Source organism: Drosophila tropicalis, unplaced genomic scaffold, assembly GCF_018151085.1.
Source record: "Drosophila tropicalis isolate 14030-0801.00 unplaced genomic scaffold, ASM1815108v1 contig_593, whole genome shotgun sequence".
Lineage (NCBI taxonomy): Eukaryota > Metazoa > Arthropoda > Insecta > Diptera > Drosophilidae > Drosophila > Drosophila tropicalis.
In genome coordinates this window covers 16,544,679-16,565,767 of record NW_027173070.1, presented here as the reverse complement: position 1 = coordinate 16,565,767, position 21,089 = coordinate 16,544,679, and the positions used below count along the sequence as shown (strand labels likewise).

The following is a 21,089-nucleotide window of genomic DNA, read 5'->3' as shown; positions in this document are numbered from 1 at the left end:
ATTGTTGGAAAAATGACTGCCATACCCGTGGTATGGTGTACCGATCCCAATTCGGTTAATAATAAGCCCACAGCATTTGCTCTCCATGGCATTCAGTTGCAGGGGAATGTGACCGAAAAGCAGGTTCATGCCCTACGCGAATTTGTCAATGCGGCGGCTGAGGGGGCGCCTTATCTTGCCATCGGATGGAACATTTATGCTCCTCGACAGTGGTGTTAGCATTGAGAGCTCCATAATGGCCAAAAAGGAGCAGCAGCCACAGCAGCAGAAGCAACCGCAGCCACCAGTAAATAAAAGTACATATATATTAATGCCAGTCAAGGGATCTTCTTCTTCGGCAACGGCAACGATGCCATCATCAACGATTGCCACACCCTCGGCAGAAGCAGTTGCCGCTGCAGCAGCACAATTGGAATTTCTCTTGGAACCAAAATATTCCTCACCTCCACCATCTGTGGTGGATACACATTTGATCAAAGTGGGTGATGATGACGAGGAGGAAGAGGGCGGCAGTCCGAGAACAGGGGAAGGTGATGCTGATGATGATATTCTATATGAGTTTCTCTGCTGTGCCAAATGCATGAATGAACAGCATGGGGGACAACAACATAACGGTAATTCCTGTGCTGGACGTCGTCTCAAAAGATATCTTCGCCATAGTAGTAAATGCAATTCAGACTATGATTTGGTGGTCAATGACCTACCCATAATTATGGATGATCCTGTATGTAGCATTGCCACAAAATATAATCGACGCCAGCAGCGTTATAAACAGTCTGGCACCATATCGATGGGCATTGCCCGCAATCGTCCAGCGTCGTCGTCCAGTAACAATCGTCATCACAAATTACCCATGCACAGTGTGAAGATCTTTCATAACCGTAGTGCCAGCAGTAGTTCAGGTAATATAGCCAGAGCTGCAACAAGTGGAGGTGGAGTGGGAGGTGTTGTTGGCGTCGGCGGCGTCGTCTCGGAATCGTCGTTGACTAGAGCGAATAGCAATAGCAATGGGGCGTTCAGTTTGATACCGACAGCCGCTCTGTCCACATCAGAGCCGCCGCTTTACGCTGTGGTGAGCAAACGCGAAAAACAACAACGCGAAATCCAAACAAAGACTGAACTAGTAGACAGTGTAAAACAACAACAGCAATTGGTAGTGGATGAAATGCCAGCTGTAACTATGCTCGCTGCAGTACCGGAAGAGCCGCGTGATTTGATTAGTTTTGACGAGGATGACAATCATCCTCAATCGATTGAAGGTAATTTACTTATACAAGATGATGAATGTGATGCTAATGTACATCAAAATCAAGAAAAACAACAACCACAACATAATGTTGATCTATTGTGCTTACCAAATCAGGATGATGAGGAGCTTCTAGTATTGGCCCAATTGGTTACACCGCCACCAACACCACCAAAACCACCAAATTCTCCTGGTAGTCAAAATTCTAGTCGTAAGACTAGTTTCGATTCCACCTGCACATTAAGTTCTATGGATTCGGGTTTTATGGAAATGCAAAATAAATTAGATGCTCTAGCTGCCGCAGCAGCAGCAGCAGCTGCAACAACTGCACCAACAGCAGCAGCAGTAGCAACAACAACCAATATTGGCGAGAAAATTGCTCGTCTTAATTATAAAGAATGTTTAACTCAATCGCGAAATCGTCGTAAATCTTATGAAGAGTTCAAAGCCATGTTTAATGCAACGGAAGCAATGGCCAAAGTGGAAGATGACGCAACAAACAACAGCAACACTGTGATACCAACAACAACTACAGCAGCAGCAGCATTGGCAACATCAGCCGCAGCAACATTAGGGCTTGCCTCCATTTCAGAACAAGAAACCACAAGCGATGAAGGCGGCAAAAGTCTCGAGAGAGTTAAACCGGATTGTGCAAACAAGTTTAAGTCAGATGAAATGGATACCGGCGACGCTGACAATACTGTTGTTGGTGTTGCTGCTGTTGATGGCGATCTAACATTAACCACAGCAGCAACACAGCAGCAGCAGCCGCCACTGCCGCCGCCAACAACAACAACCACCTCCAACACCACAGAGGTTATGCGTAAGAATTCGGATTTTCTATCACAAATTCTTGATCAACAATTTGCGGGCAAAGAGCAGAGAGCCAAGGCACATAAGCGTCGCACATCGTATGAGGAATTTAAGCGTCTGGTTAAGGAAATTCAACCAAGTGAAATGGTGGTGGACTCACCGACCGCATTGAAACGGCAGAATTCACGTCAACGTAAAAGTTTTGCCAGCTACTTTTTACCCAGACGCAACTCTTCGACCAAAGAACGAAAGACTGAACAGAAGCAGAAACAGGATCAAGATAAGGAGACTAAGAAAGAGGAGAAAGAGAAGGATAAGGAAATGGATTTAGAGCAGGAGAAAGAGAATGTTGTTGTTTGTGTCGCCGCTTCTGAGCAGGAGAAGCAACTTCAAGCCTATGTCAAAGGATTGGCGGCACATAAAAGTAATAATTCACAGCAGTATCGGAAAAATTTTAAAATCTATGATAAATTAGTCTATGGCACTATCTATGATATAATACAGCGTAAGAATGATATTTATCAACTGACCTATCAGAAATATGATAAATATATGACCTATGGCACGATCTATGAGATATTATATCGTAAAACGAATACAACAAGCTCCTCAACGTCCACCGCCTCGACCACATCGCTATCATCGTCGACAACAAACTCGGCCACATGGCAACGTAAAAGTCTTAGTTCCATTTTGGAACGAGAACATGGTAAATCCAATGATGTGATCTATGATATAGTAAAGAAAAAGCAGCAGCAGCATCAACAGAAACAACAACAGTTGCAAAGTCAACAAAGTGCTGTGACTATCATTAGCGATGCAGAAAACTCCAAGGCTAGCAGTGCCAATTTGGGACTAATTTATGATATTCTACAAGGAGAGAAATTGGATACCATAGGAGATTTATCAAAGGAGGAGGAGAACGAGCAGCAGAAGGTAAAACCAGTTGCAAAGACAACGCGGTTTGTGGTCAGCCAAGTGGATGAGTTGCCGTCGGCAATGGCAATAACCGCTGAGGCGGAAGCCAACAGCAGCAGCGGTGCTCCAAGTAAACAGACGCCAACTCAAACCAAGCCCCATAAAATGCGTCGTCTATCCAATATCCTAAGTTATAGCAAATCAACCCAGCCGCCGGATGATGCCAACACAACAGATGTTGCCCAAGATCAAGTTGAATCCACCAAAAAGAAACGCAGTCAGGCGAAAAGACGCATTGGTGTGACCAATTTGCTATTGCCACTAGATTCCGAGGAGTTATATACACGGATTATAGCCCAACAAAGGCAGGCAAATGACAACAACAGCGATTCAGAATGCCGCCAACATCATTCGCTTCATCATCATCATTCGTTGATGAAATCCAATTCACTGGATGCCATCTCAATGTCAGTTGTGATATCCCCGCCAGCTACACCCTCCCCGCCACGGCCACGTCGCAGTTTGAAGCAACATCATTGCCTGCAGCAACAGCAACATATGCCGCCACAGAATGCCACACGTCAACAGCAGGCAGCAATATTGCAAAAGAAAAAGCATTCGTTAGACACTTGCCTCATGACGGTGACAGTGGAGGCCAAACCCCGACAGCCTTTACGTCGATGGTCAAATCAAACGCCGCTTAAATGCAACTGCCCAGAAATGCTTAGCCATCATCAGCAGCTGCAGCAGCAGGAGGAAAAGGACTGCACTTGTTTACCCACTCATGCTCTGACATGTGTCATTGAGAAAAGCCGCTCATTGCCCGCCGCCGCCAACTCTTCCTCCCCTGCCATCTCCTTGCATAAGTGTACCCATCTAAGTTGCCACCCAACCACTACAAAATCCAATAGCAGCAAACCCACCAAAAAAGGCAAATCGCGACGACTTTCGGAATTTACGCGCGGTGAATTTTTAAATGAAAAATCGTAAGTTTCTCAGTCTACAATAAAAATCAAATTGAATGCAATTATTTTACAATATTGAAATGTTTAGAGCACAACAAAATGGGTTTTTTTTTTTTTTTTTGTAGAGGGTTTATATTTTGCTTAATCATTTTATTCAATAATACTTAAGGCCAAATTAAACCCAAAAGCAACTCCTGAAATTTTGACAATCATTTGAGACTTGAGATGCATTCTTTTTGAGATTATTAATTACATCCCTTTTTTAACTATGACATCTGAAATTTTTTTTCAAAATAATTAAAATGATAAAGCATTCTACGAATATTTTATTTTAACTGTGTCTTGATCCTCTAGACCACTTGCAAGGCTTTCTAAGAAATTGCTTAAAAAATTAATCTCCATGAAAGTGTCCAAAAAAAGAAAAAGAATGTGTCATAAGCTTAGAATTCAAGCTAAATTAATTGGTGAAATATCTTACGGTAGGATCTAAGTAGTGAAAGAGATGGAGGATGTTATTATCGTATTTATTAACAGTTTCTTGTTCTTTGTGTTAGCAAAAAATATATAGTAATTGATTCGAATAAGGGACAAAAACCACATTCATTGTTCTAAGGGATTAATAAATGTTTATTTTCCCTTCGAACATCAAATGTTAGTTAAGTTAGTGTTTGTCTTAACAAAGACTTTACAAAGTCATTTTCATTTGAAATTTTACTTACTTTTAAACATTTTTATGACAATTCATTAGAGTGTTTAATAGTCTTATATAGGTATATTATGTATTTAATAAATTTTATAAATTTACTCTTTCCGATATATAAACTTTGTTGTGATTGAGACTAACTTTTCACAATGTTTATTTTACAATATTATTATTATTTTTTTTTTGGTTTTGTCTGTTGGCAACAATTGTGTTTAATTTTGTCGTCATTATTATGCCAAAATTTTCCACTTGAAGTCATATATGTGTATATCTTTGTTTTTTTTTGTTGTGTCCGCGTAAAACAAATGCAACAAACTTCAAGGCCAAAACGTTTCAAATTGGTTCAGTTGTTTGACAAAATTTGCATATCCCTCCCAGATACAAATAACTCAATACACGTGCTGGTCTCAGCGCCACTCAAAACACAATCGAAGCGCCACTCAAAATACACATACTGAAATGTCGTCCAATATGCTTTACTTTAACAACTTTACGCTCCTCAAACACTATAAAAAAAAGACAAAATAATGAAAAAAAAATGTGTCGAGCAATGTTTGTTTATCGGTTTTAATTGTTCAAAGAGCAGCGTGCCATAAAAATTGTCACGACTTTTGCCGCATGAACTTCTTTAAATGTGGTTGGCTCAGTGGGTGGGGGAGGCACTTGGTCATCCCAGGAGCCCCCACCACGTATTTAGCAGGCAATTTGTGCGTTTATTTGATAGTCAAATATTTTGCAGGTTAATAAATGTTCAACTCAATCGTCGTCCAACGACGACGTGTCTGTGTCTGTTGAACGTGTCTGAGTCTCAATTCGAGAGACCCGACTCTGCGACTCTGAGTATTCGCTGTGATTACAACACTTTTTTGTTCAAAAAAGAAAGACAAAAACCCAACCAAGCAACCAACAAGTGAGCGAACATTGAAAAGACGAGCAAAAAGTCCAAAAGATTTCAATTTTAAATGAGAGCTAGAAGCTTAACTTGGATCATTCTCTCACACTCTCTCTCTGTTTCTGTGTTTGGTGCTTCTGTTAACTGATTTTGAATTTCAATTATGGCTTGTTGTTGCTAATAGCTTAAGCATTAGTCACTAGAATTCTAAATAAATACATGCAGAAGAGAAAAAAACCAAGTGCAAAAAATATATTTAAAAACAGCTGTAAATTGATTTGGCATAGAACCCCAAAAAGGAAGAAGAGATAAAGGGGGAAATCTTGATGGTTTTGCAGTTGTGCAATTTTCTTTGGAATGTTGACGCCTTCCACCCGCATCTAGTAGTAGACTGCTATCTAATAATTTGAAATTAAAAACTAATTTCGAAATGTATACCAGCAGCAGCAGTAGCAGGGCAGTACACACTAATTTGATTTTGTTTAGAATGCAATTTAGTTTTGTTTTTCTTTTCTTTTTTTGTGTATTGTTTACCTCCCCAGTAATTTGCAACTGATGACCCACACACACACACACAAATGAACTGGGTGTGGGTGCGGTTAGTAGTGTCGTTTGCTTAATGTGCGGGTGTATTTTCCAACTATATGCCCCAGTTTACTATATAATTTGCAAAACAGGAACGAACCTTCCTCCAAAAGGCAAAGCCAAATGACAATCATTAGTTAAAGCATTTGAAATTTTCTTGGTTTTTTGGTTTTGTTTTCGTTTTATATAAGTATGAGAGAATAGTGTCAGCACGTGGAGGATGGTGCAATAACGATCAGTTTTCAATTTATATATACATATATTAACCAACTTCTCTGAAGCGTAACGACGACGACAACGACACTATCCAGGTGGTTTGATTAGACCTACCCAAAAAGGCGAATACGATACGATATCGTGAGTTGCTTTTTTTTTTTTTTGTTTTGTTTTGTTTATTATTTGAAATCCATTCTATACTAGAACAATAAACTTGATGGCGCTTTTATATCATATATGTATATATTGAAATAAACATCAGTCTGTAGCTCAAATCATGTCAATTTAAGCAACAATAGAAACCGTATAATGGAAATGACATTGAACTACTATCTGACTGCCCCTCTCTTTCTCTGTCTCTCTAGAGATGCAAGTAGAGAAGTTGTAACTTATGTGGAAAGTGTGGCCAAATGGTATACATTTAGCCGGAACTTGATAATGTCTGTGTCTATGGTCATTTTCTATTTGCACATTTTCACTCGAAACACACACACACACACACCGAGAAAGAGAAAAAACAAAATTGCTAGGAAATGCAGCTGCAAATTCTGAAAAAAAAAAAAAAAAAAAAAAACCGAAAGCCTAACAATTTACAAATTATTTCTGCATAAAAAAAGTCTAGGCAACAAACAACTTGTTAATATCTATATATTAAGCAGCATCCTGCCAGCCACAAGTTAAAGCCTCAAGCATTTTGACCATTTATTTCTTAGTCAGTTTTTTTTTTCTCTCTTTGCTTTGCTTATTTAACCAACATCTGCCTGCAGTTGCTGCCAATTGTTGGCGCCATCCAACAATTATGTGTGGCAATCTTTCTCTCTGTGTGTGTTTGTGTGTGTGTGTAGAGTGGTTATAAATAGACCACAAACCAAAACCAGCTAACCAATTTTCCACCACAATTGTCTCAGGGGGGAAAAACTGGAAAAATGCAGGAAATGCTTGTAAAAAATTAATGTAAAAACTATAACAAAAAACAAATTGTTGTTTTATTCTTTTTACAGTCAGTCTTTGTATTACATCTTGATATATTTATTTTGATATCTCTTAGTTAATTAGCTTCCTTGTAAATACTTACAATGTATGCATTAATGGTTTATTTAATTTTTTTCATTGTTGACTAATTTGTTATTACTATTTGCATAATTTGTTGACGTCTTTTAAGAATTTACTGCGTCATATCATTGATATATTTTTCCCCAGTTTAAATAATGATTATTATTATTAGTAGAAGGGCCTTTAAGTTCTACTTTGCAAACAAAACTGGATCTTAAAAAAAAAAAAAAACTATCACCACTTGCTTTTTTTTTTTAATTGTGATCTCATCACATCACAAGTTATGACAAATATTTTGTTTATTAATTCTAATATTGATTTGCATTTATTAAAATAAACTTCGTTTTCAAAGACGAAAGAAACATTCGGGAAGGGTAGTCACCTAATATACTTTAAATATAGACAGTGATCAAGTCTTCTTTAACTTTATTTAAAATTTAGTCAGAATCTATGGGGAATACTTACGTATGCAAATCAATAGATCTTTTAAAATAAACTCAGTTAAAAATTTAAGAGAATCCTAAACCAAATGGAATTCTTTCGACCCTAAAGGAAACTAATCTCTTGGCCTTAACTGAAAGACTGGCAAAATGTCTTAAAATTGTTATAGTTTTCAAGCTAAACATCTGGAGAACTATGTATATAATTAAAAGTTTAGCAACAAATAATCTGAAATGGACCATGGAACTTTGGAGAATTTATAAAATTGGAAAGTTTCAGCCATTTAAATTGATAAAAGAAACATTTTATTTATATGATGAATTTATAATGATAATGGATTTGAGTTCCGCCCATTTCAATTAAAAATACGTCATTTAATGAATTCACTGGGTATGTGTGTGTGTGTGTGTGTGTTTTTCCCTCGTCAGTCAGCATTTTGCACTAATTACAGTTGGGAACCAAGGGGAAATTGCATTAAATTTGCAAGTAATTAAAAATTCGCATGTTTAATTCGTTTGGATATGAATGCATTCCAAATTCAATATGTCGCGTGTCAAAAGTAAATTCCAGATTATTTCCCATTGATAAATAATGTTTTTTAATAGACAATATATGTATGTAGATATAAAATGTAATAATTTTCTATTCTCTTTTCCTTTTCAGGTAAGTTTTTACCAGTCAGACTGTCTCAGTAAAAAGTGAAATTTATTAGCTAAGTATTATGAATATAAATAATATGGGATAATGAGTGAGTAATTCTAGAATAAACCAGAGAATAAATTAAACGCTTAATCTATATAAAGTGAGTAAAAGCAACTAGACTTTACGATACCCTGTTGAAATATCCGATGTATGTATATATGAACGCGTCACGCCAAAGTCATTCTGTTGGGTTATCAGTTTTTCAGGATTTATATTGTTTCAAGCTTGAAAACCTTTAAGAAGGATAGATATCATACTAAGTTTATAAAGTATGTTATTGAAGATTTAGATCCAGATCTTTATACCTATTTTCAAAGTAAAATGTTTGAATATTCCTAATTCAAGTCAAAGTAAATTATGTTGATTGCTCATGATAAAACTTTATTTCATTTCATTTATTATTTTGACCAAAGAGTATTAAAATAAGTCTAAATATCTCCATTTTGTTCAGATCTCAAATGCAGGGTATAAAAAAACTGAAACTGGTTTTGAGTTGTTTGTATTTTTTAAATGTTTCTAATTAAATATTTAAAAATAAATGCACATAGGCAGGGCGGTCGAATGACGGATATTTGGGAGAAAACCAAATATGGCCAAGAGAAGACAATTATATAGAGAAAGTGACAGTGCACACACACACACACATATCTGTGAATTTCCCATTACTGCATTTTTGTCGTGACCAGCAAAAAAACAAAACTACTCCAATTAATATGCAAAAGTTGGAACTCAATCAATAATTGAAAGAGCTAAGCCTAAAGCCTTATGAATTTAGAAATATTTGTTCAATAGGCTTTAAACAAATTGGCCTCCACGAAAACGTGTTCCCAGAAACTTATATAACCAATTAACAATTACTTAATGAGATATGAGATAAGATGACACAGAGAAAGAGAGAGGGATGGGGATGGGGAGGGAGATGAAGATTAGCAATTGATGATAATGATAATAATGATGATGATAATAAAGTCTGGCTGGCCGGTTTATCTGTATTTTGTATGAATCATGCTCATGACGTTTATTAGTTGGGTGTTGCTTGATCTCTGCGAGGGGTTGAAAATGAAAAACCAGTTTGGTTCCGTTTCATTTTGAAGATGTTTGCTAATTAATTGCACAAACAATGCAGCGCATCATCATCATCATTATGATCATTGTCATTGTCGACATCTTGACCTGCTTCAATAAATTCAATAATGTTCAGACTTTGAAGACTCGGCAACTTGGACTTTTGTCCCATTTTTTTCAGAATTGAAACAATTGGCCAGCACAGAATAGGAAAAGGCGAGCCATGAACCGTTGTGTGAAATAGTTTTTTTTACTGTCAAAGTTGGCACAAAATGTGTGTGTGTGTGTGTGTGTGTGTGAGTAAGTAGTTGGGAATTGGGCACGGTGAAAACTAGGCCTAAACTAGGCAGGCAAAACGAATGTCAATCACACGGGGGCACGTCAAGTTTACAAATTGGAACAGGCACTAGTTAAGAATTTAGTTATTTGGTTAGGTTTCGATCGATCGATCGTTCAATCGAACTCACTTAATCTAATTTTAACTTTAAAGTGCATGTCCATGGTCCACACACACACACACACACAGAGAGCTCTTCTCTAGTTGCCTTTTGCAATTAAGTTAACTGAGCCAAAAACTAGCTTAACATGTTAGGCCAAAGATTGTAAAGCTGTTGTCGTTCCACTAACCATGGCCAAAAACAGGCAGACACACCATGCACCACACCATGCAACATGTAGCAGAAAAATTGTAGACGTCGGCGACGACGATCTTGTTGCTGTTGCCGTTGTTATGTGTATATTTTTAGACAAAATCGCATTACATTGCTTAAAGCGACTGTTTAAAAATAGTTAAAGTTAAAGTTGCCTGCAAGACGATGGCCCGAAATGGCCATTTGAACGACGCCCGAGGCAGCAGCAGCAAAAAAAAATTGCAAGACAGAAAGAGTCGGACTTCTCTTGACCAGGCATTTGATTTTGGCTTTGAGGTTTTTGGTTTCGGTTATGGTTTCGAGACAAGCTTCTCTCTTTCTCGCTCTCTCTCTCTCTCTCTCCCTGTCTCTTTCTATCTCACTTTTTTTTTAAGTATTTGTTAGCCTGTTGGCCGGCCGCCTGTCTATATCTATAAATAAACATGTCGAGTTTTTCTAGACCAATTTTTCTTGTGTTTTTGTAACCTGCAATCATGAAAAAATGAATGGATATGCCATGGCAAACATACTTAGATATAGTTGTTTCTCTACACTGAGAAAAATTAGAATACATATTACTAAAATCAATGAGAAAATTGTCTGAAATATATACATTATTTTCCATAGGAATTTCAGTTTCTTTTCTAACAAAGTTGTTATCTATTTACCCAGCTAAATATACCCTCCTACAATTACATAGTTGTGTTTACAAAACCCATTAGCCTGATGTCATTTGAAAACCTTTTGATTTCTACACACTGACTTTGTTGTTTAACATTTCTCTTGCAAAATAATCCAAACAATAAAATAGAGTACAAATCACGTTTGGATTTGCATTCTTTTCTATATATGTAGATCCTATTACTCTGTAATACTCTGTAATACCTCTAAAATGATTGAAAGGCTTTCAAATTTATGTCCAAACTTTGCATCGTTTGTAATAATATTGTTGTACAAGATAGAAAACTATATTCCATATAATTCTAATTATAAACTATTACTGTAGAATCTATATTCCTTGTCATTCTACTTGCTATGATTTGTGGAGTCTTTTAAAAGGACATTCAAAATGTCCATCATTTTATGAAGGAGTCAGAGTTTTTTACAAAAAATGTCAGAACTTTTAAAGTTACCTTTTAAGTTAGCTTAGAAAATTCTATAGTTGAATTATGTTTAAAAGTTTTTAAAATATAAATAAATGTCTTGGTAACAATGTGAAACGAAAAACGTTGATAAAAATCTCTTAAAACTAACTTGCATTTTTTAGAAGTACAGACTTTAATGGCGTCTAACCAACATAATAATAGGACCATTCTGAATTTTAAGTCAAATTTAATTTATATTTTTTTAAAAGTATAAAAATATAGATTCTGTAGATCTTTTCACAAACATAGAAATCGAAAAATAGGAAAAGTATTTGTATATAATTGAAATGCAAACTAAAAAGTTTAAAAATGGTTACTTAATAACTTTAATCAAATATAAAAAAAAAAAAGATCAAATAGATGTTAAGTATTTAAGTCTTGCAGCCATTTTTATCCTTGTGTCTGTGTAATTTGCAAATTTCCGATTACTTTGTCTCCATAAGAAGCGGCGTTAAGGTTTATTTTGGTCTTCCCCATTTTGTTTTTGTTTTTTACTGCTGACCAGATTGGTTAGCCATTAGGCTTACATTTTGCACAGGATGCCCAAGCTTGTCTGGAGTAATTAAAGACAGCCTAATGCATATTTATAAAAGTCATGCATGACTGAACGATCCATCGATCTAAAAATAAACTAAAATAGGAGGCACACTCCTCTAGAAATCTGTGTGTGTGTGTGTGTGTCTGAGTGTGTATTTTGTTTGAAAGCAGATTTAATGGCGTCTAATAAACGTTTATTGGCGTAATAGACACGTGCTGGCCGTCTACAGCAGCTTCGGGTCGCGCCAATCAATCAAATTGTACCAAGCCTCTCCTTCATTCATGAGATCTAGGCCTAGAGAGACATATGTACATATAACTAGCAGGAGGAGAAGGAGGAGACTAGCAGCTGGCATCCTGTTGACTGGCAAATTGCTGGATAACTTCAACTTTGTTGCAAGAGCTGCTGCTGCTGCTGATGATGATGATGATGATGGCTATGGCTATGGTAGACAACCGTTGTTGATGACAACGACAACGTCTCAACATGTGCAAATGTGCAACCAAAAGCCAAATAGCTACTCGCTCCTTTGTCCGTTGCTAGCAAACAGACAGCCAATTAAATGCAGTCAAGAGTCCAAGACACACACACACACAAGAGTTCTTTTAATAATACCTTTAAATGGCTTTTGCACAATCAGATTACTTTGCAGGTTTTTTTTCCATTTCCATTTGGCCATTGACCATTGCATTCCTGCTAAAATGTTAGCCGAAAGGAGCAAAGATAAAAAACCCATAAAAAAAAAAAACCAGAGAGATCCAAAGTGAAATTCAATAGAACTGAATGCTGCTCTGTTGCCCCTCCCCCTCCCCAACAAGACCAAAGACCAGCAAAATCCAGCCATAGTTGTTATGGTCCCCTAAGATAGCAGGCTGTCTGACCAGGCCAGGTTTATGATACCAAGCAAGAAGCCAACTAACCAACCACTTACCTTGAATGTGTATGTTGGCCGGGATGAAGATTTGTTTTCTTTACTTTTTTTTCTATTCAATTTATGCACATATGCTAGAGCTGCTTTTGGGATTGTTCCATAAAAGTGATTTTCACTTTTTCTAAAACGTCAAAGAATAGTTTTGCCCTTCAATATGGACTTGACTTTGGTCTGAACCTTTTGGATTCTGTCTCTCTCCATGTGTCGCTGTGTGTTCTTTGCATTGAAATGAAAAGTTTCCTGTAAAAACTGTTCAAAATGACAGACGAGAAAAAAGCAGTTCCAGCATCATTCACTTTATCTTCATCCGTTAACGCTTTGTGAACTGTTATATAACAAAAAAAAAAAAAAAGATGGGGAAAAAATGATGGACAAAGCAAACACTAAAAGACAGTAATAAAAGGAAAGAAAGAAAACATTTAAACAATTTCATCAGTTATCTATTATTAAGGTCAATGTTAATGCCGCAACAAATTGGATTGAAATGTTATTGTCAAAACGATTGATTCATCATCATCATCTTCATCAAACTGATGCCACAACTCACTCAAAAAACAAAACCGAAAACCTTTCCACCTTTTTAATTTTCCATCCATTCGTTTTCCATTCGTTGCGAAATACAACAACTTAAGTTGATAAATAATTGTAGAACACTTCAACCAATGTTATTTTCAACTACATTTCATTAACAAAATAATAATTTAAATATATAATTGCAATAATATTTCAATTTCACACCCAAAATATGAACTTAAATTGTTATTCAACTAAAAAACAGAAAACATGGCAAAAAAAAAGCCTCCAAAGATGAGTAATACAAGTTAAATTTGATTGGATATACATTGTACGACTTAATATCGACTTTCAATGAAATTCATTAGTTAGTAAGTTATTTCATGTTGATTTTTATCTAGAATATTTCGAAAAACAAACAACGAACTGTTGTATTCAACTGTCACATAATCACATGTCTGTAACTAAATGAAATAATATCAATAATATAGCAAAACATTTTTTTGCGTTTCCAATAGTAAGATTTGAAAAGGATAAGAAATGTAATAAAATTGGTTTCTTAATAGTTTATTTCAAATTAAATTTCCAATTAAATCTAGACTAATACTAACTTTTGAGTAGCCAGCAATTTATACTATTAAAAGCTCTTTGACCTCTTTAGTTAAATGATTACTCACTAAGGTTAGGTTAATCTACAATCATGTATAAATGAGCCGAGCCGCAGGCCCAGAAACCAGAAAATACTTTTCTATATTCTAATCAGTGGGCCAAAACAGGACAAAACAGTTACAATATTTCCTAAACCCACCAAAATTTTAAGAAAGGATTCGCACTCGTAATCTAGCATAAAGATGCCTGTTTAAATGACTTCAATGTGTAATCACGATACAACTTTATATTACCTCATCCCTTATTGGATTTTTTTTAATGATTGTCAACGTTTTTTCTTAACTTATGTCTTTATGGCATCATGGAGGAGACTAACTTATTATCGTGATCTATACTGTATGACATTTAAGTTTATTGCCAATTATGTCCAATAATATATCAGAAATTAACAGTTTTCTTTCTTTGATATTGATCTTTAGTTATGTACTTTCTATAATCTTGAAACTCACTTCAAAGTGCAAAAACTGAAAATGAGAATACCCTCCTTAAAAGGGTATCAATAATTGCAAACAAAAGTGATTCATTGAACATGCGTTTTAGGTGTGGCCACCCACGTGTCTCCCAAACGCCCATGTCAGTGATCAAGGAGAGTAGGCCTATATAATTTTCAAAGCTAATTTCCTGCCATTAAAACAAAACAGAAAACGCACTTTATGTCAAATTTATGTTTATGTGCAGTAATTTGAGTCAGTTTGTTTTTTTTTTTTTTTTTTTTGTTATTGTTTTTAAAATTAATCTACATATTCATATTTCCTTTGCAGTTGGTACTTCCGCAAAATCAAACGCATTGAGGCTGAGAAAAAACTTCTACTGCCAGAGAATGAACATGGTGCATTTTTAATTCGTGATTCCGAGAGCCGACACAATGACTACTCGCTATCAGGTGCGTGACACAAGCTACAATTTATATATACATATATATTTATTAATGTGATGTTTGTTAACTTTGTTATTGCAGTTCGCGATGGAGATACGGTTAAGCATTATCGTATCCGACAATTGGATGAGGGAGGCTTCTTCATTGCCAGACGTACAACATTCAGGTAAGTGAACATGATTATGAATTTATCCTTTCGATCCTTTATTTAACTTCATAATTTTTCCTTTTTTTCAACAGAACCCTGCAAGAGCTCGTGGAGCATTATTCCAAGGATTCGGATGGCCTCTGCGTCAATTTATGCAAACCCTGTGTACAGGTAAGCCACAATTGGCCAACATATTTGGCTCGAATGCTCATCGTTTTTGGCCTTAGTTAAGCATTAGCATTAGCATTGACATTCACATAAAAAAAGGGAAATAACATTCATTCATTATAGTCACACATTTTAACATTGTTATTACATACAAAGATTTATCATTTGTCTGATCCATTATTTCATTGTTTAACACTTTTTTATATTATAAACTAAACAATTGTGTGTTTTTTATCTTTTTTTCGGCATACTTTTTATCCTTTTCGATTAATAAACTTGTAACTACTTACCAAAAAATTATATGAAAACAAACAAAAAAAACAAAAACTAACAAAATAAAAGACAAATTCTTTTTCGGGTGTTTTTGAGGTAGGATTCTCTGTAATGTGTGCGTGTGTGTTTAATGCCCATCCAAATCAACACAATATCCACCACAATATTCACGCCAACACATAATCTATATATCTAATCGAATATACCAAATATGTATACATTTATACATACATATATTCCATTCCAAATATTTATCATTCACAACCATTTACTGTCCAAGTTTAAAGTGCAAAATTACAAAATTAAAAACCAAAAGTTATTGACTTTCTAACCACAAAGTTAAACAAGAATTTTGAAAGGACTTTCTTAAGTCACATTAGCCTAATTATTTTAATAGAAACATGTCATGTTTCTTATGCAGGCCAAGAATCTAAGACTGAGCCTATTTTAAAGATACAAATTAAAAACTATTTCTTTCAAAACCAATTATTATGACATTTTCTAAGCAGCAAACAGATATAAATCGAGGCCGGCTTGGGGCCAATCTTCAGTTGTCTCAAAAACCATCCAGTTCTATTATCATCAGACTTTGCTTAAGAATTCTAGAATTGCAATGACCGTATCAAGTCTTCAACGCTAAAACTAGTTGGGAATCGCAACTATCTAAAGCGAAAGCTGACCTCAAGGCAATATTAACGCCAAGTTTAGTTTAAATTTTAAAAAAATCGTAAGTGTAGTTAAGCAGGTAGCAAAATATAGCCACTAAATCTTTAAAAGAGGCTAACAAAGACGTTCCCGATCAAAAACTTTTCTAAAAATACTTTCCAAATCCTAACTAATTCATTTTAAAACTGTTTTTAAATATTATTCTTAAGAAATTATGAAATAGAAGCTCTAATAGTCAAATGAATCTAATTTAAAACTGGTTTTTCTATATGTATACCATTTATATATGCTCAAAATCTTAAGATTTTGAATATTTTTACAAGTTTCTAGTTTAGTTCGTATTTCCTTCAATTTTGCACTTTTCATTTGTGACGACTACTTGGAATCCAACCTTAACCAACTTAAAACTACCTAACGAATTGCTAGCTATTCCAAACAAAATTGTAAATAAGGCCTTAAATCTATGCTATTAACTTTCATTAACCAATTGGCACAAAAAAAAAAAACAACAACAATCACCACATATTTTACTCCAAACATAATAATCACAATACTAATCCAAAGAAAAAAGCTTAAAGTTGTTGAGTTTAAATATTTTACTAATTATATTGTGTTATATTTCGAAAAAAACAGATTGAGAAGCCCGTGACTGAGGGTCTCTCACATCGAACCCGCGATCAATGGGAAATTGATAGAACTTCCCTGAAGTTTGTACGCAAATTGGGCTCTGGACAGTTTGGTGACGTTTGGGAAGGTCTGTGGAATAATACAACTCCAGTGGCCATTAAGACACTCAAATCAGGTAAGTGCGCATTAAAATGTTTCGAGATTTGATAATAAAATGGAATTATTATTTTAGGCACAATGGATCCCAAGGACTTCTTAGCCGAAGCTCAAATCATGAAGAAACTGCGCCACACCAAGCTTATACAACTTTATGCCGTCTGTACGGTGGAAGAGCCTATCTACATTATCACCGAACTGATGAAGCACGGTTCATTGTTGGAATATCTGCAAGGTAAGTACTATATAAAGGGAGAATAAGAGAGTTAAAGATCCTTCACACACATACACATTAATAACGCTTAAGCATTTAACCCAACTACAATAACATAACATTTCTCTATACATTTTTCACGCTACCCTCATGCCCGTCCGATCTACTCGCTACTACTACTCGCTCGTTCGATCGTTTGCTCGCTCGCTCACACGCTTTCTCATAACTCATGGCAAATTGCATTGCATTTGTTCTTTACTTTACTTTAATATCTTTTAGCCATTGCAGGCAAAGGTCGTAGCCTTAAAATGCAAACGCTGATCGACATGGCAGCCCAAATAGCTGCCGGCATGGCATATTTGGAGTCACAGAACTATATCCACAGAGATTTGGCAGCACGTAATGTGCTTGTCGGCGATGGCAATATAGTGAAAATAGCCGATTTCGGTTTGGCCAGGTGAGCACAAGGAGAAGATAAATTAAAGAGCTTTGATTAATTTCCCTTAATTTCAATTACAGACTCATCAAAGAGGATGAATATGAGGCCAGAGTTGGTGCACGCTTCCCCATCAAATGGACAGCACCGGAGGCAGCAAATTATAGTAAATTCTCGATCAAGTCTGATGTCTGGAGCTTTGGTATTCTGCTCACCGAATTGGTCACCTATGGACGCATACCATATCCAGGTGAGTTTTTGGCGAATGTAACAACTCTAAAAGGATAATTATATAATTAAATAATCTGTTTTTTAGGTATGACCAATGCCGAAGTATTAACCCAAGTTGAACATGGCTATCGCATGCCAATGCCACCAAATTGTGAACAGCGTTTGTATGAGATAATGCTCGAATGCTGGCACAAGGATCCAATGCGTAGACCGACATTCGAGACACTCCAATGGAAACTAGAGGATTTCTACACATCCGATCAGAGTGACTATAAGGAAGCGCAGGCTTACTGATAAATGCTTTATGCGGCAACGGCCGGCACAAAGCGAACCAAGATTAAGGATCTAATGGAAGTAGGCAGCAAGCAGCAATGATTAGATATGTGCATGAGAATAATGAACGGACAATTCTTATCTAGTGGTGTAGTTTACTTGAGTTTTAGCACAGAAATTGCTAAGAGAATGGGTTGGGGGGACCAACCCCCTCATCCCATCCCATCCCATCCCCCGTCAGCTCCCCTTTGCCCTTCTCTATCTCTATATGCGTATATAGAATTCATGTTATTTAGCATTTAAGCGAGCAAATTAGTGATGTAAGTGAGAAAAAGTGAGAGCATGTAAAATGAGCGAGTCCCCCCCTTCCACCGCCCCCCTCAATGTTTCTTATATATGTTTTGTATATGTATTTTTGAGAAAGCACACAAAAACAAACCGAAAAATGCCCATCACAACATTTATTATATTTTGTGTTTAGTTGTCCCAACTATTTTCTTGTAATAAGTGTCCAATGTTTTATGTGTTGGAGAGTAAATATATATATAAATATGCGCATTATTTGCAATCGATGCGTATGTATATGCAATATCAATGTATTATTATTTATACACACACATACACATACATATATGCATAAACATATACATATACAGTCACAGATTATATATATAAATTCGATTATTATTCTCGGCTAGGTGCTCCTCCAGCAGCAATTATGAAAAAAAAACAAAAGAAAGAACCTTATCCGTTACAACAAAATCCTTCTTGTTTAGTTCAGTAGTCATTACTATATAATCAGCAAAGAAGAACGAAAGAAAGAAAGAAAAAAAGTGTAAGAGAGAAGGAGATGAACCCATATTTATGCTTTGTTTTAGTTAAAACATTATGTGTCTTATCTTATACTTAAATTGCATACATTTATACATACTTACATACACACACAAACACACTCAACATTATCAACGACAAAAACAAATGAATAATACGAATCATATATACCTATATATATATACATATATACATACATACATATAAATATAAACAAATTAAAATCGAGAAAAGAAATTCATTATGAGAAATCAAGTGCTAGCATCTTATATATATATATATGTATACCCCTAATGCAATAAATTAAAATCCATATTATTAATGTTATACATTTTAATTGTAATTTTTTAAATTTTTTAATTATATATACAAACACACACGAACACAAACACCACAATGCGAATCCACACGCCTACATGTAAATTTAGAACAAAAGAAAAAAAAAACGGAAAAAAACACAAAATAAATTGTCGTCTTATATAATTTATAAAAAAAAAAACAAATTCATTTTATTTTTTTATTATATTCAAAGCTTGTCATTTAAGTTTGTATTTAGTTTCGACCTAAAATTTGGCTAATATGACAGACTTTAGTTAAATTTCGAAACAGTTTTCAAAACGTTCTTTTTTTGTTGAGTAAGTATCAGTTTGGTTTTTGTTTCTCATTTAACTCTAGTATACAAAAATAAAAAACCTATAAATAATTTTAATGCCTATTCTACGTATTAATACAATGTATTGAAGGCTGATTTTATAAATGCTTATATCCTTAATTATCAATTTTGCTTCCAAAAATTAACACACACCCATTATATATTCATATTTCTATGCATACATACATATATATAAATAGCAGATCTAATCAAAATCATTTATATATATATGATTAGCATTAATTTTCTCATTTCATAACACACACAAACACAACAATAATTAATTAATAAATTAACAATTGAGCATAACCTTTTGTAAACCAAAAATAAAATTCATGTAACAAAATCGCGTATTTAATCCATGTATAACGATTCTGAAAATGCTATATAAGACAAAAAAAATGAAAACAAAACCACAAATAAGAAATGTATAAGAAAAAAAAGATAACCAATAAAGGCACAAGTAAATATTTTTTAAAACATTTTAGTTTTATATATTAGTTGAATATATTATGTAATATATATGTTTAACAGATTAACAGAAAGGGTCAACCACTTATTTCGTTTTGGAATGTGATATCGTAAGATTGGATAATGATAGGCTATATATAAGAATGTGTATAATAAGCTTAGACTCATCCAACTACGTTAGTTATGTATTTTTTTTGAGCTTTCGGTAGAAAAGGTTTTTAAAACAATGCCATAGTTAATTTTAATCGATGTTAAGTGATGTACATAAGTGTTCCGAGATGCATTAACTTCTGGTGTCTTATTCATTTACTTCAACTAATACTCAAAATTTTAGAACTTTTACATTCAAATGCTAAATTTTGGAATGAGTCGAAATGGGACCCTAGGAAGTCGAGAAATGTGATGAATAAAACTCGATCAGAATCAGAAAGATGAAATTTATAAATCCTTTATCACAATTATATAACTGAAAATGGTTGGTGTTACGGAATATACATATAAATTTCAGGTTGTTTAATTGAAATTTTTGCCAATATTTATTAACTTAAGGCACATATTGAGTTTAAAATTTGAGTATTCATCTCATCGAATCGCGTATTTACTTTTCGGGAATATAAGTATACATATTTTTGTTTAAATGTTATCGTACAAATATTTCATTACTTCAGTTTCTAAACGACTATTTTTTTGTGATAAATTTTATTTTATGTGGTTTTTATTTAGAAAATTGATGAATCAATATGAACAGCTATGCTTATAGTAAGTGACGTGTCATTTATTTATAAAATGACGTCAGCAAACAACTACTTTTTCTTGTTTTGTCTTTTTAGTTTTATTCAGAACCTAATCTACAAATCATGTTGTGGATCTTGATAACTATATCAGATTAATAAGTAACAGATTTCTTTGGTGGCAGTTTTTGATCTTAATTTAGTAATTTCTTATGACGTCTTAGGGGTTTTTTTTTTTGTGTGTGTTTTTGGCTAGTTGATTGACTAGTTTGTTCGGATGATAGGACGTTAAAAATAATACCTTTTTTTTT

General features: G+C 34.7%; 1 protein-coding gene across 1 annotated transcript; it reads left to right on the top strand.

Moving 5' to 3' along the window:
* Positions 1–19,751, top strand: Src42A (Tyrosine-protein kinase Src42A). Its single transcript, XM_068291571.1, is given in 11 exon segments — positions 1–162; positions 164–1,259; positions 1,314–3,963; positions 14,786–14,907; positions 14,983–15,067; positions 15,142–15,220; positions 16,790–16,958; positions 17,016–17,174; positions 17,433–17,610; positions 17,673–17,839; positions 17,906–19,751. Coding segments are annotated over 11 exon segments (5,064 nt in total). The 5' UTR covers positions 1–12; the 3' UTR covers positions 18,115–19,751.
* The last annotated feature ends 1,338 nt before the right edge of the window (positions 19,752–21,089 follow it).